Source organism: Rhinatrema bivittatum, chromosome 5, assembly GCF_901001135.1.
Source record: "Rhinatrema bivittatum chromosome 5, aRhiBiv1.1, whole genome shotgun sequence".
NCBI lineage: Eukaryota > Metazoa > Chordata > Amphibia > Gymnophiona > Rhinatrematidae > Rhinatrema > Rhinatrema bivittatum.
The window spans coordinates 356,775,502-356,793,659 of record NC_042619.1 but is presented as its reverse complement, the minus strand read 5'-3'; the positions used below and the strand labels follow the sequence as shown (position 1 = coordinate 356,793,659).

The window sequence follows — 18,158 nt, the reverse complement described above, 5'->3', positions numbered from 1 at the left end:
TTCCACAACATTGACATCATTCAGGTGGGTGGGCTGGTACAGACTGTACTGAGACTAAGAGTAAAGGAATTTATAGGTAGAAAAATGTCCTACTCTGTTTCACCTCATCCCAGTCTGTACACATAGGGCCTTAAACTCAACAGTACCTCAGATGGGAGGGTTTATGACGACTTGTGTTTTGTACCAGGTTTTGGGGTGGGGTTTTTTTTTATGTTAGCCAATACCCATTTATTAATGTGATAATGCTTTGTGAAGGTATACCCAGGCTTTCAGGTTGTCACCTTGTATTTCAGAGATGCATTTACCCATTTTTACCTACAATACCAACTCTGCTCTTGAAAAACATGCCTTCACAAATTCCAGAGGTTGAAAATAAATCCAAATAGCAACATAATTATATACAAAAAAAAAAAAAAAAAAAAAAAAAAGGTAAATTCAATAGAAATTCTACCTAAAGGAAGAGCAAAGAGCTAGCTAATAAGAGCCTTAGAGAAAGGTAGATATTGTTCCAGTGGTCACAGGTTCCGAGAAGCTGAGTTTCAAAGCTTTGGAACAGAAAATGTAAAGGCTTGTTTTCTTTTCACTTCAGGATACTAACTTTTATAGAAGAAAGCTGAAGGATAGCTTCTTGGCTTTAAATAACCTGCATGGAACTCAGCAATTGGAAGAGTCTTAAATAATTAGAACCATTCTGATGTAGTGTTCTGAAAATCAACACTAAGACCTTGATCTGAACTCAAACAAAGAGCCTGTGGAGATTATAAAGTAGGGTGGATACGAGTAAATGGGGCAAGGTGCCAGATTTTAGTACCCAAAGGCAGAGTGCTATAGTGGTGCCCCTTTAAAACTGTACTGGAACACGGTCCTAAAGCAAACAGAAGACTGCTTTATATTGTCCTGGATATTTGGTACCTTTAAAATTCGGTACTTTAGGCAGTTCCTATGTTGCCTAGTCCTAAATCCAGACCTGCAAGGCAAAAATGATGCAGGCAGCAAAACCCTGGGAGATCTGAAAATATGAATGCCCTTTACTGGGAGCCCAAAAGTAAAAAGCGTTCCAGTAATCCAACCTTGGGATACGTTCACTTGCTTACATCGGTATGCTAGTGGACCTGCAGTGACATCTAATCAGAAATTTCAGCTGTGGATCCCTTCAGTAAGGGATTTCATTACGTATATTTATAAAAGTTTTTTTCAGCAGCTCTACCACAGTTGTGGAATTCTCTCCCATTGGTGCTTAGAGATCAATCTTCTGCTGTTTCATAAAGGATTAAAGACCTGGTTAATATCCCGACGATACTGAATAAGAGAAGTAGAAAAGGGAACAAAGAGATTAACAACCTATTCAGCAGATGGCAACAGTGTTTTATGGATTATATTCTAGTTTCTTTTTTTTAGTTGTGGGTTGTTTTAATTTGCTGTAATTTGTTATGGATTGTTTTAATATAATTGTTAAGATTTGTACATCACTTTGGGCGATTATATCTGAGAAGCAGTTTATAAATATAAATGAAATGAAATAATCAAGTCCTGGGACAACTGCAACAAGAGAATCTTGGGAAAACATTTTGCTGGAGAAAACTGAGGAAAAATACATTCTTAACTTCCAAGAACTGCTCGTGAAAAGTCAAATGATCCCAAGAATCCTGGCACACCAGGGGTAGAACTTCATATCTGGGATACTACAAGATTGATTCCAGAAACAGAAAACCTCTGTTTTAGAGTTATTCAACCAGAGTTTGTTATGTTTTATCCATTTAGCAACATCTGACAAACTACTATTAAGGCAAGTCACTGCCTCCTTATGGTGCCTTCCAAAAGTTATATATAGTTGAATGTCATCAGCATGTATCAATGAACTGAGTACAAAGGCCCAGATTATCTGACTCAGAGAGAATATAATTAAAGACTGCAGGACATGGTATAATATCCTGTGGGACATCACAGGAAAGAGAAGAGGCAGAGAAAAGAAAAGGACCCCAGGAAACTAAATACAATAGAAAGGACTAAAAATACTGCAAAGGTGGATCCAATATATCAGGGGTCGGGAACCTTTTTGGCTGAGAGAGCCATGAATGCCACATATTTTAAAATGTAATTCCGTGAGAGCCATACTAACTACAACCCCCCACCCTCCTGACTCCCCCAAGACCTACCAAATTAATTTACTACAACCCCCCATCCTCCTACCCCCCCCCAAGACCTGCCAAAAGTCCCTGGTGATCCAGCGGGGGTCCAGGGCTTGCAAACAAATAAGTAAAAATCTAACAAAACCCCCCACCCTCCTGACGCCCCCCAAGACCTGCCAAAAGTCCCTGGTGGTCCAGCGGGGTCCGGGAGCGATCTCCTGGACTTGGACTGTTGGCTGCTAGTAGTCAAAATGGCGCAGACGGCCCTTTGCCCTCACTATGTCACTGGGGTCGACCAACGGCGGCGGTAGCCCCTGTGACATAGTAAGGGCAAAGGGCCGTTGGCTGCCAGTAATCAAAATGGCGTCGACAGCCCTTTGCCCTTACTATGTCACAGGGGCTACCGCCGCCATTGGTCGATCCCAGTGACATAGTGAGGGCAAAGGGCCGTCGGCGCCATTTTGACTACAGGCAGCCGACAGCCCAAGTACAGGAGATCGCTCCTGGACCCCCGCTGGTCCACCAGGGACTTTTGGCAGGTCTTGGGGGGGTCAGGAGGGTGGGGGTTGTAGTAAATTAATTTTGGAGGTCTTGGGGGGTGTCAGGAGGGTGGGGGATTTTGTTAGATTTTTACTTTTTTTTATTAAAGATTTGTCTGCGAGCCAAATGCAGCTATCAAAAGAGCCATATCTGGCTCCCGAGCCATAGGTTCCTGACCCCTGCAATATATCAATCTCCTGAAGCTGAGGCATGAGAATATCATAGTCTACCATATCAAATGAGTTCAAGAGGAACTTTATCTGTACCTTGATATAGATTATGAGAAAAGTCATCTGAGTAATTGATCAGAACTGTCTCTGTACTATGATTAGAATGGAAACCAAGCTAAAAATTATCCAGAATATGAAATTCTTCCAGGTAATCTTAATTGCTGTTCTTCTCTTTTTAAAAGTTTACTTAAAATTAACAGGTGTAATACTGAATGAAAGTTGGATAAAATCTTTAGGTTAAAGGAGAGAGAACGTAGGGATAGAAACGACAGATGCGCAGGAGGAACAGACAGTGGGAAAGATTGATTTATTTATTTTTCTATACCGATATTAGATTCGAAATTTCACACCAGTTTACTTACAACCTTACATACAAGCCTTTTGGTGACATGATACAGAACAGATTAACTGAGTAAATATAAAGAAAACTTGCTTTACATAATAACTTTTCTAACAGTAAATATATTCTGATTTAACTTACTATGTACAATGGCAGAGAGGGGAACTAGCTGTGCCAAGGGAGGGCAACAAAGGGGGGGGGCGGGGTTTAATTTTCTGGAGGGAATGCTTTCCGAAAGAGCCAAGTTTTGAGATTCTTTCTGAAGGAAGGCGTAGAGGAGCCGGGAGGTTGTTCCAGATGTGGGGGCCTTCTATTGATGCAGCGCGTTCTCTCGTGGAGACTCGAACTTCCTTAATGGAGGGAGTTGTAAGTAAAACTGTGTTGGTTGAGCGGAGGTTCCTTGTAGGATTGCAGTGGTCCTTGTAACCATCTGGCCTTGTCATTGTGGATTGCTTTGTGGATGAGCATGAGGATCTTATATTGAGATCTGAATGGGACGGGTAGCCAGTGGAGTTGTTTGAGTATGGGCGTGATGTGATCCGTTTTTTTGCTATTTGTTAGTGATCTTGCGGCTGCATTCTGAAGGAGTTGGAGGGGCTTGAGGGTGGCAGAGGGCAGATCTATTAAGAGGGTGTTGCAGTAATCTAACTTGGCAAAGAGGAGGGATTGTAGTACTGTCCGGTAATCCGGAGGATGTAGCAGAGGTTGGAGTTTAAGGATTTGTAGTAACCTTCTTTTATCAGTGTGTTGATATGATATTTAAAGTTTAATTCCTTATCCAAGGTGACTCCGAGGTCTCTAACCATTGTGAGCGTTTTGTATTTGAGCGGTGTTGAAGTTTTGCTGGAAAGGTGTAGAATTTCCGTTTTGCTCTGGTGGAGCATGAGTGCCATTTGGGTGAGGATACATTTTATATCAGTAAGGTATGTTTCCCATCGGTTTAATGTATTATTGATGCTATCCCTGATGGGAAGCAGAATCTGTACAGGGAGGAGAAGACAGAAGAACAGAGGTGCACTTGGAAGAGAAAAGAAGAACACAGACACTCGGGGATTGGAAAAAAACAGGAAGAAGCGAGCAAAAAAAGGGGATATGGAGGGAAGGGAGAGAAAAATAAGGAGACAAGGAAGAGTACAGAAAGAAGTAGAGACAAGAGCGCGTAGGGAGGCAAATGGGAGAGGAGACATATATAGGGAGAAAATGTAAGAGTAAGAGAAGAATAGGAGAATACGGAGAAATATAGGGAGGAGAGAGACATACAGAAGGTAAAAAGGCACAAAACCCCCCCCAAAAAATTCCTTTCCTTTGATGAAATTGCTAGAAGAGAAATGAGAAACAATTGCGTCCTTGGTCAATGTCCGCTGCAAGACACAGTAAGGAATAAAGCAGGAGGTGGAACTTTGGTAGGCATAATCAAGTGGGGTCGCCTGCATGGGGCTGACGAGGAAGAACACCCAGAGCAGGTAGCAGCTAAAAGAAAAGCACTGCAGTGGGAAGAGGAAGCAGTGTCAGCAAATGTACACTGTTTGACGTTTTAAATTGTGTGTTTGCTGTAAACCGCCTAGACGGCCAGATCCTGGCCAATTCACAGTATATAAAAATTTTAAATAAATAAATAAATAAAATGGCTACTATGGGCCACTGGCAGATGAATGCCTTGGTAGGGAGTGAGGAAGCAGTTGTAGATCCAGGCCTCAGGGAATGGAGAGGAGCTCCCTTTGTACATTTTTTACAACTGACACTGAGAAAAGGGTAGAGAAAGTGTGCTTCTTTGCAGATAATATGAACATTTGCAAGAGTAGACATACCAGAGGGCACAGATAAGATGAAAGAAGACTTAAATCTTGGAAAAATGGTCAAAGGCATACCAGCTACACTTTAATAAAAAAATATACAGTAAATGCTAAATTATGCGTTTTGGAATGTAGAAATCCAAGGGTGAAAAGGGACTAGCAAATTGACTCCAAACACTCCAAAAAGGCTATCAAGGAGTGCTTGACTAATGGAGGAGTACACACCAATGAATATGATGCTTCTACATCATCTAATTCCTGCCTGATCTCAGAAATCAGGTTTCTAGAAAAGTGAAAGATCTCATCACAAACCTGGCAGAGTAAGAGACTGATTTAGAGAATGCAGTTTAAGAAAGCTCTTTACAATTGTGAAAAATTCTGTGGGCCTGTTCTGGACCTGATAATATTGTTTCTTTGCTGCAACAATTCCAGTCTTATTCTTCTTAAGGACACTTTAAAGTTATCTTTCTGTGTTACTTTGAGATTTGCACCAGATACACCCAAGATGTGAGCCTGTGATTTCATATAATATAGCTGTTCTGAGAATTACTCTGTCTTATGGAAACCTGTTGATGTGGCCAAATAAATCTTCAAACATCGATTCACATTCAAAAAGCATGAATGGGGGAAAAAAAAAAACCAGTTCTTAACAAAAGTTGACCTGAAAAATGATGATGAAAAGAAAGATCTGACAAAAGTTTCAGAAATTATATTGGAACTCCTTGGATCTAGCTGTTAAAGTATGTTACAGTGATAACACTACACATTCTTCTGAGCATATAATGGATTGATAGTAAAGGCCTGGGCTACAGCCATCATTTCCAACATGTGCAGCCTTTTTTCCTGTAGATGCTTTGAGCTGTCAACTCCTATAGGGTGACGTTACACCCTTGCAGAATTGCATTTGTAGAAATCAATATCTAATCATGTGTTTTGAGTGTATGACCCCTTTCCAAGGCAGCTTCTTGTTGACCGCCATGCCTCGCTTCTGCTAATACTTGAAAAACCATGGAGTTGTCTAGTTGAGTTCTTTTCATTAACTTAGCAACATATGCTGCAGTAGGCATATGTGAATCCTGGCTCATGGTACCATTACTATAATCAATGCTCTCAGACTTAATAGTTTAAGGCAATGCTCTGCAGAGGCTTCCTGCAACTGAATGTCTCTTCCATGAACTGCAAAATCTTTTCCTCTGGTAATTTTACAATCCCATCTGAATTAGAAATCTTCTACCAAGACTATAAAAAAAAAAAAAAAAGTTATATGCAGGTATATTAGATGGATTATCCAATTATGGGCTACCAAAATGGCAATTACTTTGTCCTTGGCTACTATGGCCAACTGGTTGCATACAGAAAACAGAGCCCTGGTGATCAGGTTGATCAGTAACAAAATAACTCCTTTTACAGACTGCTACCAACATAAGCAGCACCCCTGTGAAGATCTGAGGATAGGAGGCTGGGTCAGATAAGTGAAAATATTGAGTCCTGTATTGGACATGCTCAATGAGTAAAAAGAAAATAGGATAAAACATAAGCATTGTCAAGTTAAGTGTAAAACATTGATAAGACAGGCGAAGAGAGAATTTGAAATGAAGTTGGCCATAGAGGCAAACACTCATAATAAAAACTTTTGAAAATATATCCAAAGCAAGAAACCTGTGAGGGAGTCGGTTGGACCATTAAATGACCGAGGTATTAAAGGGGCTCTTAGGGAAGATAAGGCTATTGCAGAAAGACTAAATTAATTCTTTACATCCGTGTTTACTAATGAGGATGTTGGGGAGATACCAGTTCCGGAGATGGTTTTCAGGGGTGATGAGTCAGACGAACTGAACGAAATCACTGTGAACCTGGAAGATGTGGTAGGCCAGATTGACAAACTAAAGAGTAGCAAATCACCTCGAAAAACTAAAGAGTAGCAAATCACCTCGAAAAACTAAAGAGTAGCAAATCACCTCGAAAAACTAAAGAGTAGCAAATCACCTCGAAAAAACTCAAAAATGAAATTTCTGATCTATTAGTTAAAATTTGTAACTATCATTAAAATCATCCATTGTACCTGAAGACTGGAGGGTGGCCAATGTAACCCCAATATTTAAAAAAGGCTCCAGGGGCGATCCGGGTAACTATAGTGAGCCTAACTTCAGTGCCGGGAAAAATAGTGGAAACCGTTCTGAAGATCAAAATCATAGAGCATATAGAAAGACATGGTTTAATGGAACACAGTCAACACGGATTTACCCAAGGGAAGTCTTGCCTAACAAATCTGCTTCAATTTTTTGAAGGGGTTAATAAACATGTGGATAAAGGTGAACCGGTAGATATAGTGTATTTGGATTTTCAGAAGGCGTTTGACAAAGTCCCTCATGAGAGGCTTCTACGAAAACTAAAAAGTCATGGGATAGGAGGCGATGTCCTTTCGTGGATTACAAACTGGTTAAAAGACAGGAAACAGAGAGTAGGATTAAATGGTCAATTTTCTCAGTGGAAAAGGATAAACAGTGGAGTGCCACAGGGATCTGTACTTGAACCGGTGCTTTAAAAAAAAAAAAAAAAAAAATTATATATATATAAAAATATAAATGATCTGGAAAGGAATATGACGAGTGAGGTTATCAAATTTGCAGATGATACAAAATTATTCAGAGTAGTTAAATCACAAGCAGACTGTGATACATTACAGAAGGACCTTGCAAGACTGGGCATCCAAAAGGCAGATGAAATTTAATGTGGACAAGTGCAAAGTGTTGCATATAGGGAAAAATAACCCTTGCTGTAGTTACACGATGTTAGGTTCCATATTAGGTGCTACAACCCAAGAAAAAGATCTAGGTGTCATAGTGGATAACACATTGAAATAGTCAGTTCAGTGTGCTGCGGCAGTCAAAAAAGCAAACAACGATGGGAATTATTAGAAAGGGAATGGTGAATAAAACAGAAAATGTCATAATGCCTCTGTATCGCTCCATGGTGAGACCGCACCTTGAATACTGTGTACAATTCTGGTCGCTGCATCTGAAAAAATATATAATTGCTATGGAGAAGGTACAGAGAAGGGCTACCAAAATGATAAGGGGAATGGAACAGCTCCCCTATGAGGAAAGACTAAAGAGGTTAGGACTTTTCAGCTTGGAGAAGAGGCGGCTGAGGGGGGATATGATAGAGGTGTTTAAAATCATGAGAGGTCTAGAACGGGTAGATGTGAATCGGTTATTTACTCTTTCGGATAATAGAAAGGCTAGGGGGCACTCCATGAAGTTAGCATGGGGCACATTTAAAACTAAATCGGAGAAAGTTCTTTTTTACTCAATGCACAATTAAACTCTGGAATTTGTTGCCAGAGGATGTGGTTAGTGCAGTTAGTATAGCTGTGTTTAAAAAAGGATTGGATAAATTCTTGGAGGAGAAGGCCATTACCTGCTATTGATTTAAGTTGACTTAGAAAATAGCCACTGCTATTACTTGCAATGGTAGCATGGAATAGACAGTTTTTGGGTACTTGCCAGGTTCTTATGGCCTGGATTGGCCACTGTTGGAAACAGGATGCTGGGCTTGATGGACCCTTGGTCTGACCCAGTATGGCATGTTCTTATGTTCCCATGGTAGTATTTGCCACGCTGTGTAGGTTACCCCCATGTATTAGTCAATGCTGCTTGACGTGCTTTGCTTATGGTAGGTTGGATCAACTTGGAGGGTGTGAGGCATTTTAAATTAAAATATAGCATAGAGTCCAACAAAATAAATATCTTGCAGGAGACTAAATGCAGAGTAGAATCTTTATGGTTGGAAATTCCATGTATGAGGAATATAGTAGTGAGGGTACACTACCATCCACCTGGCCAAAATAAACACGATGAAATGTTAACAGAAATTAGAGAACCTAACAAAATTTGACAGTACAGTAACAATAGGAAAACTGCCTGGATAAATGTCATATCAGACATGCCAGAAAGCTAAAGTTTATAAAAATAAAATGACTGCTTCATGGAGCAGCTGGTCCAGGAATTGATGAGAGAAGAAGCCATTTTAGACTTAATTCTTAGTGGAATGCAGGATTTAGTGCAAGAGGCAATCGTAAAGGGGGCCACGGCAACAGCGATCATTTTGCTATAAAATTTACTTAAAGCCTATAGGGAGGACATTAAATCTACTGCTCTAGCATTTAACTTTCAAAAGGGACTTTGATAAAATGAGGAAAACAGTTAGAAACATCTAAAATGTGCACCTACAAAGATTAAGAGTTTACATCAGGTGTGGACATTGTTTAAAAATACCATCTTGGAAGCTCAGACCAGATGTATTCCATGCATTAAAAAAGGTGGAAGGAAGGCCAAATGATTATGGCATGAATAAAAAGTGAAGTAAGAGAGGCTATTTTAGACAAAAGAACTTCTTTTTAAAATTGGAAAAAGGATCCATCTGAAGAAAATAAGAAAAAAAGTGTAAGCATTGTCAAGTTAGATTGATAAGATAGGGAAAAATAAATTTTAAAAAGAAGCTAGCTGTAGAGGCAAAACACTAACCAAAAATTGTTTTAAATATATCCAAAGCAGGAAGCCTGTGAGGCAGTCTGTTGACCCTTAAGATGATTGAACTGTTAGAGGCACTTAGGGAAGACAAGCCATAGTGGAAAGCTTAAAATGAATTCTTTGCTTCAATGTTTACTGAAGAGGGTGTCAGAGATATCCATGTTGGAAACTGTATTTAATGGTAATGATTCGGAAGAAATGAAACAATTCATGAACCTGGAAGATGCAATAAGGCAGACTAACAAACTAAAGAATAGAAAATCACCTGGACTTACAGCCCAGAGTTCTGAAAGAACTAAAAAAAATTAAACTCCATATCACTAGTAATTTGTATCATTAAAATTGTCTATTGTACCTGAAGACTGGAGGGTGCCCAATGTCATACTAATCTTTAAAAAGGGCTCTGGGGTGATCCAGGAGACTACAGACTAGTGAATCTGATGTCAGTGCTGTGAAAATCATAGCAATTACTCTACAGAACAAAATCACAGAACATATATAAAAAAACAAACAAAAAAAAAAAAAGACAAAACATGGTTTAATGGGATACAGCCCACATGGATTTATTACAGAAGGGAAGTCCTGCCCCACCAATATACTACTTTTTTTTTTTGTTGTTGATGGGGCTAACATTTGGATAATGGTGAACCAGTGGATTTGGATTTTTAGAAGGCATTTATCAAAGTCACCCATGCGAGATTCCTGAGAAAATAAAAAAAAGTCACAGGATAGAAGGCAATATCCTCTTGTGGATTTCAAACTGGTTAAAAGATACGAAAGCAGGACTAAATGGTCAGTTTTAACAGTGGAAAAAGGTAAACAACGCAGTGCCTCAGATATGAACTGGGACCAGTGTTTAAATATATTTATAAATGATCTGGAAAAGGAATCTATGAGATGTGAACAAATTTGTAGATGAGACAAAATTATTTGGAGTGGTTAAATTACAAGCAAATCGTAAAAAATTGTAAGACGACTTTGTGAGACTGGGCATCCAAATGGCACATGAAATTTAATGTGGACAAGTGCAAAGTGATGCACATATGGAAAAGTAATCCACACTGTAGTTACACAATGTTAGGTTCCATATTAGGAGCTATCACTCAGGAAAAAAAGAGCTGGGCATCGTTGTGGAAAATACCTTGAAATCTTTGGCTCTGTGTACAGCAGCAATCAAAAAAAGCAAGCCATATTTAGCAATTATTAGGAAAGGAATGGAGAATAAAAACAGAGAATGTCATATCTCTGTATCGCTCCATGGTTAGACTGCACCTAGAGTACTGGTTGCCGTATGTCAAAAAAGATATAGAACTGGTAAAGGTACAGAGGGCAGCCAAAGTGAAAGATCTCCCCTATGGGGAAAGGTTAAGGAGGTTAGAGCTATTCAGTTTGGAGAAGAGATAGCTGAAGGAAGATATGACGTTTAGAAAATGATGTGTAATAGAACAGATAAATGTGAATCAGTTATTTACTCTTTAAAAAAATACAAAGAATAGGGGATACTCCATGAAGTTGGTAAGCAGCACATTTAAAACAAAATCAGAGAAATTCTTTTTCACTCAGTGTACAATTAAGCTCTGGAATTCATTGCCAAAGGATGTGGTAAAGGCAAGTAGTAACTAGGTTTAAAAAAAAAAAAAAGTTTGGACAAGTTCCTGGAGGAGAAATCCATAAAACAACCACCAGGTAGGTTTGGGAAAGTCACTACTTATCCCTAGGCATAAGCAGCATGGGATCTAGCGAGATACTTGTAATTTGGACTGGCCACTGTTGGAAACAGGATACTGGGCTTGATAGACTCTCTGTCTGACCTAATAAGGCAATTCTTATATTCTTAAAGTCTTCTCGCATTCTGCTAGGTCCTTAATTTTATCCAAACGCAATCTAAAAAGCTAGGAACCTTTAAAGGATAATCCTCATATGGTAATGTTTGGCAGAAGTCCAACCATTGCTTCAGTAAGAGCCACCTTGTGGCTCCACAAGCCATGTATTTCCTAAATATAACAATATAATCTGTTGCATCTGCCAGAGACTTTGCAGAGAAAGTAGAGGCAACTGGAAATTTAGATCCAAGCTTGACCATCTCAAGGCCAACTCCTGATCTTTCTAACTGTAAAGTTGACTTAACATCCCTGGACATCTACACAGTTTGAGGCAAGACTCCATTTAATTAAAAACTCTTCAGCTCTCTCCATTTTTCTAAGATGTCCTTCATTAATACAGTCTTCCAGATATATAGCTATTCTAGTGGAGAATTCTCAAACCAAGCTTTCATTAATAGGAACTTACACCCATTATGCAGCCTTATCTTGAACAAGTATTTGGAATGACTCCCTTCCCATCTGGATGAACCCAGCCAGACTTCTTCACTGCTCACTCAATCATAAGAGTGAATGGAAAGAACTTTTCAGCCATATATGGATAGGGCTGGGCCTGTTCTCATTAGCCTCCAAATTAAGTACAGCAGCTTAGTCAAAAGTCCAACTGCCGCCTCATTAAAAGTGTCCATAGATTGTTCTGACTCATAAGATGGTTTTCCAAATGAAACCAGGAATCTCCAAGATAAGGATATTTCTCTGAACAAGCATCTCAGATGCTTAATCTTGGTTTCACAGGTTTGTTGAAGAGCCTCCTCCTCAAAGAAAAAGGTTTGAATTGGTTCTAACTTGCTTCACCAATACAGAATCCAGCACTTTGAGTCAGCCCTCCAGCTATCTGAGAAACCTCCTGCTGGTTCACAAGGAGGCCATGGGATTTGTCCTTTTAGTTAAATCCCAAATTCTCAAAGCAAACAATTTCTAGGCGCAAAAGGATGCAATCGGACCATATAGACTGGGCAGTGGTTCAGCTCTCCCCATCCCTTGGACTTCTTGAACTTCTCAGTCATTTGAAGCTGTAGGAAGTTTCCAGATGCCTGTATTTATCGTTCCTCTATCCAAGATAAATCTTCTGTCAGATACTTACTTCCTCTGGACCCAGAGCCTCAGCAACAAAGCTGACCGATGACACTGAAATCTTGGGAACCTGCCAAAATAGGTCTTCAAGCCTGCATTATTTTATAACTTCTGCTACTTGGCCAATTAGAAGCATCTTCTTAGAATCATTCCAAACTCCAACAGACCAATATTATAACTGGAAAGCAGGAATGCAATGTGGGGCCTAGACAGCAGGCACGGAGACTAATCACTCCTCCCTCAATGCTCTCAATTAGTACACTGAAGGACTACCAATAGTATACTATAATTGGTCTGTAAATCTCCAACAGGTGGTGCTGTATTCCTATAGGTGCAGTCCTGGATTAGAACAAACTGAAAAGTATAATTTATAATTTTTAAATTGCCTAATAGAAAAAAAGGAATTTTGTTAAGTACCTATAATAGAACTAATCTTACACTAAACATTTCTATCTGAAAACAGCAGCTAGTTTGTGTGTTTTAGATGACATTTTGGTAATGTTTACATACACCTTTAAAGAAAAAAAAGTTAATGACATTGTAAATGCATAATACAAGATTGTAAAAATGAAGAAATAGCTAATCATAAGCAAAATAATATAAATACTATAAATTACAGTAAATCTGTAAACAGACAGTAATCTGTAACTATACTAGTAACTAATAAAGGCCCAATCCAGATGGGAATTTTAGGCCCCACAGGGTGCCTTATGCATCTGTGAATGCCAAATTAGTCTACTGAAATGGTCAATTCAGAGACAATGAGCAAAAAGCTCCCTGCAAAGCCAAGACTTCTCTCTGGACCGAGTACTGAGCTACATTTATTAGTCTGTTGTACAAGAAAATAAGTGCTGTATAAGTTACATTGTTCATGGGCCAAACTACACTGTAATAGACTCAGTGCAATTACTGCTTACTAATAATTGCATGTCGAAATCTGTTCTGAAAGCTTGTGTTTAAATTTTGGTTTTTCTTAAATATGTAGCTAGAGAAAATTTATCTGCATGGTAATTTAGCATGACCTATGTTCACAGTTTTATTTCGCTTAAGAGAAATAAAGACTTACTCTATTTGAGCTCCATGAGCCACAAGGGCACTTATGCAATCCATGCTACCAGACCGGGCTGCTTTATGAATAGGGGTTTCACCCACATAGTCCTGCAAAGACAGAGGTTAATATCATACAACAGCTGCTCCACTTAAATAGAAAACAAAAGTTATACCCAACTCCCCCCCCCGCAAGTGAAATGCTTGTCAGACTAAAGTGTCTGAAGAACTAAAAGTCTTTTGTTTGCTAAGCCAGAAATGATCAGATCCATCTCCAAGGTGTAATATGTGAGGGGGCTGGAGGAAGAAAGGTGGGGTGAAGCAGAGCATATAGACTGCTTTATCCAGCATAAAAGGAGGCCAGTTGTTTGACTGATGTACAGTAGCTATTAAAGTCTACATCCCCTTGAATAGTTTTCACATGTTGTTGCTTCAATGAGTCAGAGTTGCATGCATTTAAATAAGGAGATATTTTCCTTCAACCAAAGCTAATTTGCTTACCATAAATGGTGTTTTCTGTAGACAGAATGACTTGTCCATTACATGTGGGACAATGTCATCTGGTGGCATCAAATAGACCTGTTTCTCATAGCTAGTAAGACTTTTGCTCTACTGAGCATGTGTGAGATTTCCCACTCTGGTGTTGCCTTATGAGCCCCCTCAGTCAATTTGAATGCTAATTCTAGCTAGGTAGTCTACTCACCAGGGAGGCTAACTCATCCTATCTATGGAAAATGCTGTTTACAGTAAGCAAACATACCTTTGCCTTGGATAAGCAACACAACACAGTCCCAAGCTGAGAGTTGCAGGGCAGCGTTTACTGAACACGCATCCTGGATCCCACTGTGGAGAGTAGATTACTGAGAGGACAGGCTATGCAAAACTGCTTGTCCGAATTTACTGACCCTTTTTTCAGAGATTGTCCAGATAATGTCCATGTAATTGCATAAAGGAATAGTTATTTTAAATATTTATAAAAATTAGAGATGTGAATCGGATCCAGAATCGGTTCGGATTTCAGTTCCGATTCTCATCTCTATAGATGTGAATCGGAACAGATTCTGGTTCCGATTCACATCTCTAATAAAAATACCATTTTATCACAAAATACAAACCCATCTGTTTTGCCTGACTTCTTCAGGGGGATCAACTTCGCTTTTTATCCTGTTACAAGCCGTTTGGTCAACACGCATTGAATACAAGGTTAGTATATGTGCAATTTTTCATTTACATTTAATGCAATTCTTACATTCATTCAATAGTATAATATAATCAGTTATTTATTTGTAAATCATGATATTGAAGCGTGTTAGATTGCTATGGGTCAAAATAGCTTGAGGCATAGCAGGATTTTGCCAGTAAGGTGTTTCTTCTTACCATCTTGTTAAGAATGGTATAACTGAGTTAATAATGGATTAAATAATTTTTTAAGATTGTGAAAGAACCGTGCTGATATGACGGATCAAGTGGCAAGAGTATGAACACTCATATAATCTCCTTCACACACTTGAATAGTGAGGATTTATTTGTGCAATTGATTGAAATCAAACGCTCGGCTGTGATACTCATCTTAGAAACCCATGACAGATGCACGATTATGAATTATATTCGACAGAGGGTAAAAAGCGAAGTTGATCCCCCCCTGAAGAAGCCAGATAGGCGAAACAGCAGCGCCCATTTTCGGGGTAATTTGTTATTTTTTTGACTCTAAGAATTTAAAAATTGTATTTACATTTGAAACTCAACATGAATGTGTTGTATAAGAGTAATACTGAGTGATTTTTATGTATGGATGTGTGTACTATGAATGGAAGAATGGTGGGTTATGATTATATCCAGTTTTGTGATTTAAGATGAAAAATGTTTTGAGGTTTGTATAGCATGTATGGCTGTTACATATATCATATCTAATGCACAATACTTTGTATTTTGTGATGCAAATTGTCCATTTTTGTAATAAAATGGTATTTTTATAAAATTGTATTTAAAATAACTATTCCTTTATATATTTACATGGCCTATTAGGACTAGGAATTATATGGGAACTCCGAGTTAGTATTGTACCAGATGATAATGGTACATAAGCGTGTACACTGATGACCATGTTGCAGCTTTGCACATATCTTCAATTGGAACAGCTCACAGATGAGCCACTGTTGCAGCCATGGCTCTAATTTGAAAAGCCTTTATGGTGTCTACAACTGTAATCCTGCAAGCTTATAGCAATCAGCAATGCACTCAGCTAACCAGTTGGACAATGTTCTGTCATCAAAAGCAACAGAGCCATTTTTGATGATGTTGTAGAGGGGCATATTTTGGGGGCAAGGGTTGACTTCTAGTGATGTCATCAAAAGGCAGTCAGGGGATATTTCTGATAACATCAAAGAGGCATTGGTAGGGCTACTCAAATGTCTGTGGGCATGGGAGGTGCATGGTTTGAGGCAGGGAATGGGCAGTGGGAGTATATCAGCTTCCTGGACAGGTCATTGTGCACTGTACTGGCTTCCCAGGCCCTGCTGCTGCTTACACTAGGGGAATGGGAGCATAAACAAAGGGATCAGAGGAAAGCAGAGTGAGGGTGAGGGAAAAGAAAGTGAATGAGATGTGGGGAAGGAAGAACTGAGTGAGGAGATTAGAGGGAGGGAAGGGCTAGTGAGTAGGGGATTGGTGGGTCTGCGGGTTGTGCAGAGAAAGGCAGTGAGTGAGGGGGATCAATGGTGTGTGGTGTAAGATCAAAGGGATTGCAAGGTATGAGTTGAGAAGAGTGGGGATGATTGAAGGAGGGAGGCAATTGGAGGAGAGCGTATGGTGAGGGGAGGGAGAAATGGAGTGAGGAGAGCGTATAGTGCTGCTCCCTTACTTCCTCCCCTGAGAAGAAAAACAGAATGCACTTTGGAATTCCAGATCCTCCCCCATCTTGTATGAGGAAGCTGAGAAGAGTGGGTTGAACATGCTAATCTGCTCCCAAGGCAAAGGATAGCCGGTTGATTATGATTTTACTGAAAGAGAAGGAGAAATGCTGTAGATAATTTTACAGGAAGGGAAGAATGGGGCTTGAGAACCATCAGGGATTGAGGATGATATCTGTGGGCTCTAGGACCACTGAGGAGAGATGAAGACCAGTGGATGAATCATGGGGGGGGGGGGGGCAGGGCTTGAATGGAGAAGCAAGATTACTTGGGTAGAAAGGAGAAAGGTACACAAAATAGGCTCCATTCTCTCTACATTCCTTCTCATCTCAGTGGCCCTCCATCCACAGCCCTCCCAACAGCGTTCAACCCCCAGTTGTCCTTCACCCATCAGGACTTACTGAGCACTGATGAGCAAAGAATGGCTCTTCCCCACTCCCTTGCATCACCTTCTCTCGTCCTTCACCCACAATCATCACCATCCCTCTCCCACCATCTCTTCTCCTCATCCCTTGGCATCATCTGTTTCCTTCTTCCTCCTCCCCTCTCCCTCACCCCCTGGCACCATTAATTTCCCCCACTCTCTCCATCCCCTGGCATTACATGCCCTCTCCCTCACCCCCTGGCATCATCACCTTCCCTCTCTCTCGCTCCATTCCTTTTCCCCATTAACATCATAATCTTCCATCTCCCCCACCCTCTGGCTGTTATATTTGCTGGCTCGCAGGCTGCTCCTGCAAGCTAGCATGCTCATTGGATACTGCAGCTTGCCTTGTGGTCTTCACTGCCATCACCTTCCTCCAGGACTTCCCTCCTAAGCACTGGCCTACCTATCTAGGCCTCATGACAGGAACCGCTCCCTCCCCGCACACCCCAACATCACATGGCTGGAAATGTAAACCCTGGTCATGCAAAGAGATCACCACCTCAGCATCGGGTCAACTACAGTCTGCCGAGTGTGAGTTGCTGTGTTCTAGGCTGCTCAAGCCTCGTCCCTCCAGCCCAGTCTACCTTATTCCCCTTGCCCAGCCTAACCGCACTCTTCCCCTCGGATGGACCACTGGTATTGACCTTAGCCTGAACTCTTTACTCTTGCCTGCTGCATGCCACTGACTTTAGCCTGAACTTCGTTACTTATGCTTGCCACCTGCTTCAGACCTCAGCCTGACCCCGTATGACTTCTGCCTACATGCCAGAGACTGCCACCTAAGACCTGCCAACCCCCGGAAAGGGGTTTGCATAAATGAAGCTCCAGTTCAGTCTCTGTACCTATCCAGCCACCAGTTGGTAGTGAAGACCTACAGGGCCTCCCCAGTAGGTTGAGTCAACCTCACCCCAACCCAAGGGTCCACAATCCTAACATTGGCATCACCTTCTCTTCTCATTCCCTCAACCTCACTCCCTGCCATCACCACCACCTTCTCTCTCCTACTATGTTTCCTCCCCACCCCCTTGAATCATCATCTTCTCTCTCCCTCCACCCTTCTCCCTCAACCCCTGGCATCATCAACTTCTCTTCCGTCTCACCCCACACCATGTGGTACTTTCAGCAGTTCCTTTCCCCACCCCACCCCCAATCCTTGAACAGCAGAATTCCAGGAACAGGCTTACTGATCACTGGTTCTTCCTCATTTGCCAGCTTCCCTTTGCAATCCAAACTGCATAGATCAGTAGGTTTCATGAG

The 18,158-nt window shown here is 40.6% G+C and overlaps 1 protein-coding gene across 3 annotated transcripts in view; it reads right to left on the bottom strand.

The window, feature by feature from the left end:
* ANKRD10 (ankyrin repeat domain 10) overlaps positions 1-18,158 on the bottom strand; it is a 110,092-nt gene that overhangs the window by 71,962 nt on the left and 19,972 nt on the right. For all 3 annotated transcript variants that reach the window (XM_029604698.1, XM_029604697.1, XM_029604699.1), the window contains exon 3: positions 13,585-13,676. In XM_029604698.1, coding sequence (XP_029460558.1) covers positions 13,585-13,676 — 92 coding nt within the window. The remainder of the gene's footprint in view (positions 1-13,584; positions 13,677-18,158) is intronic.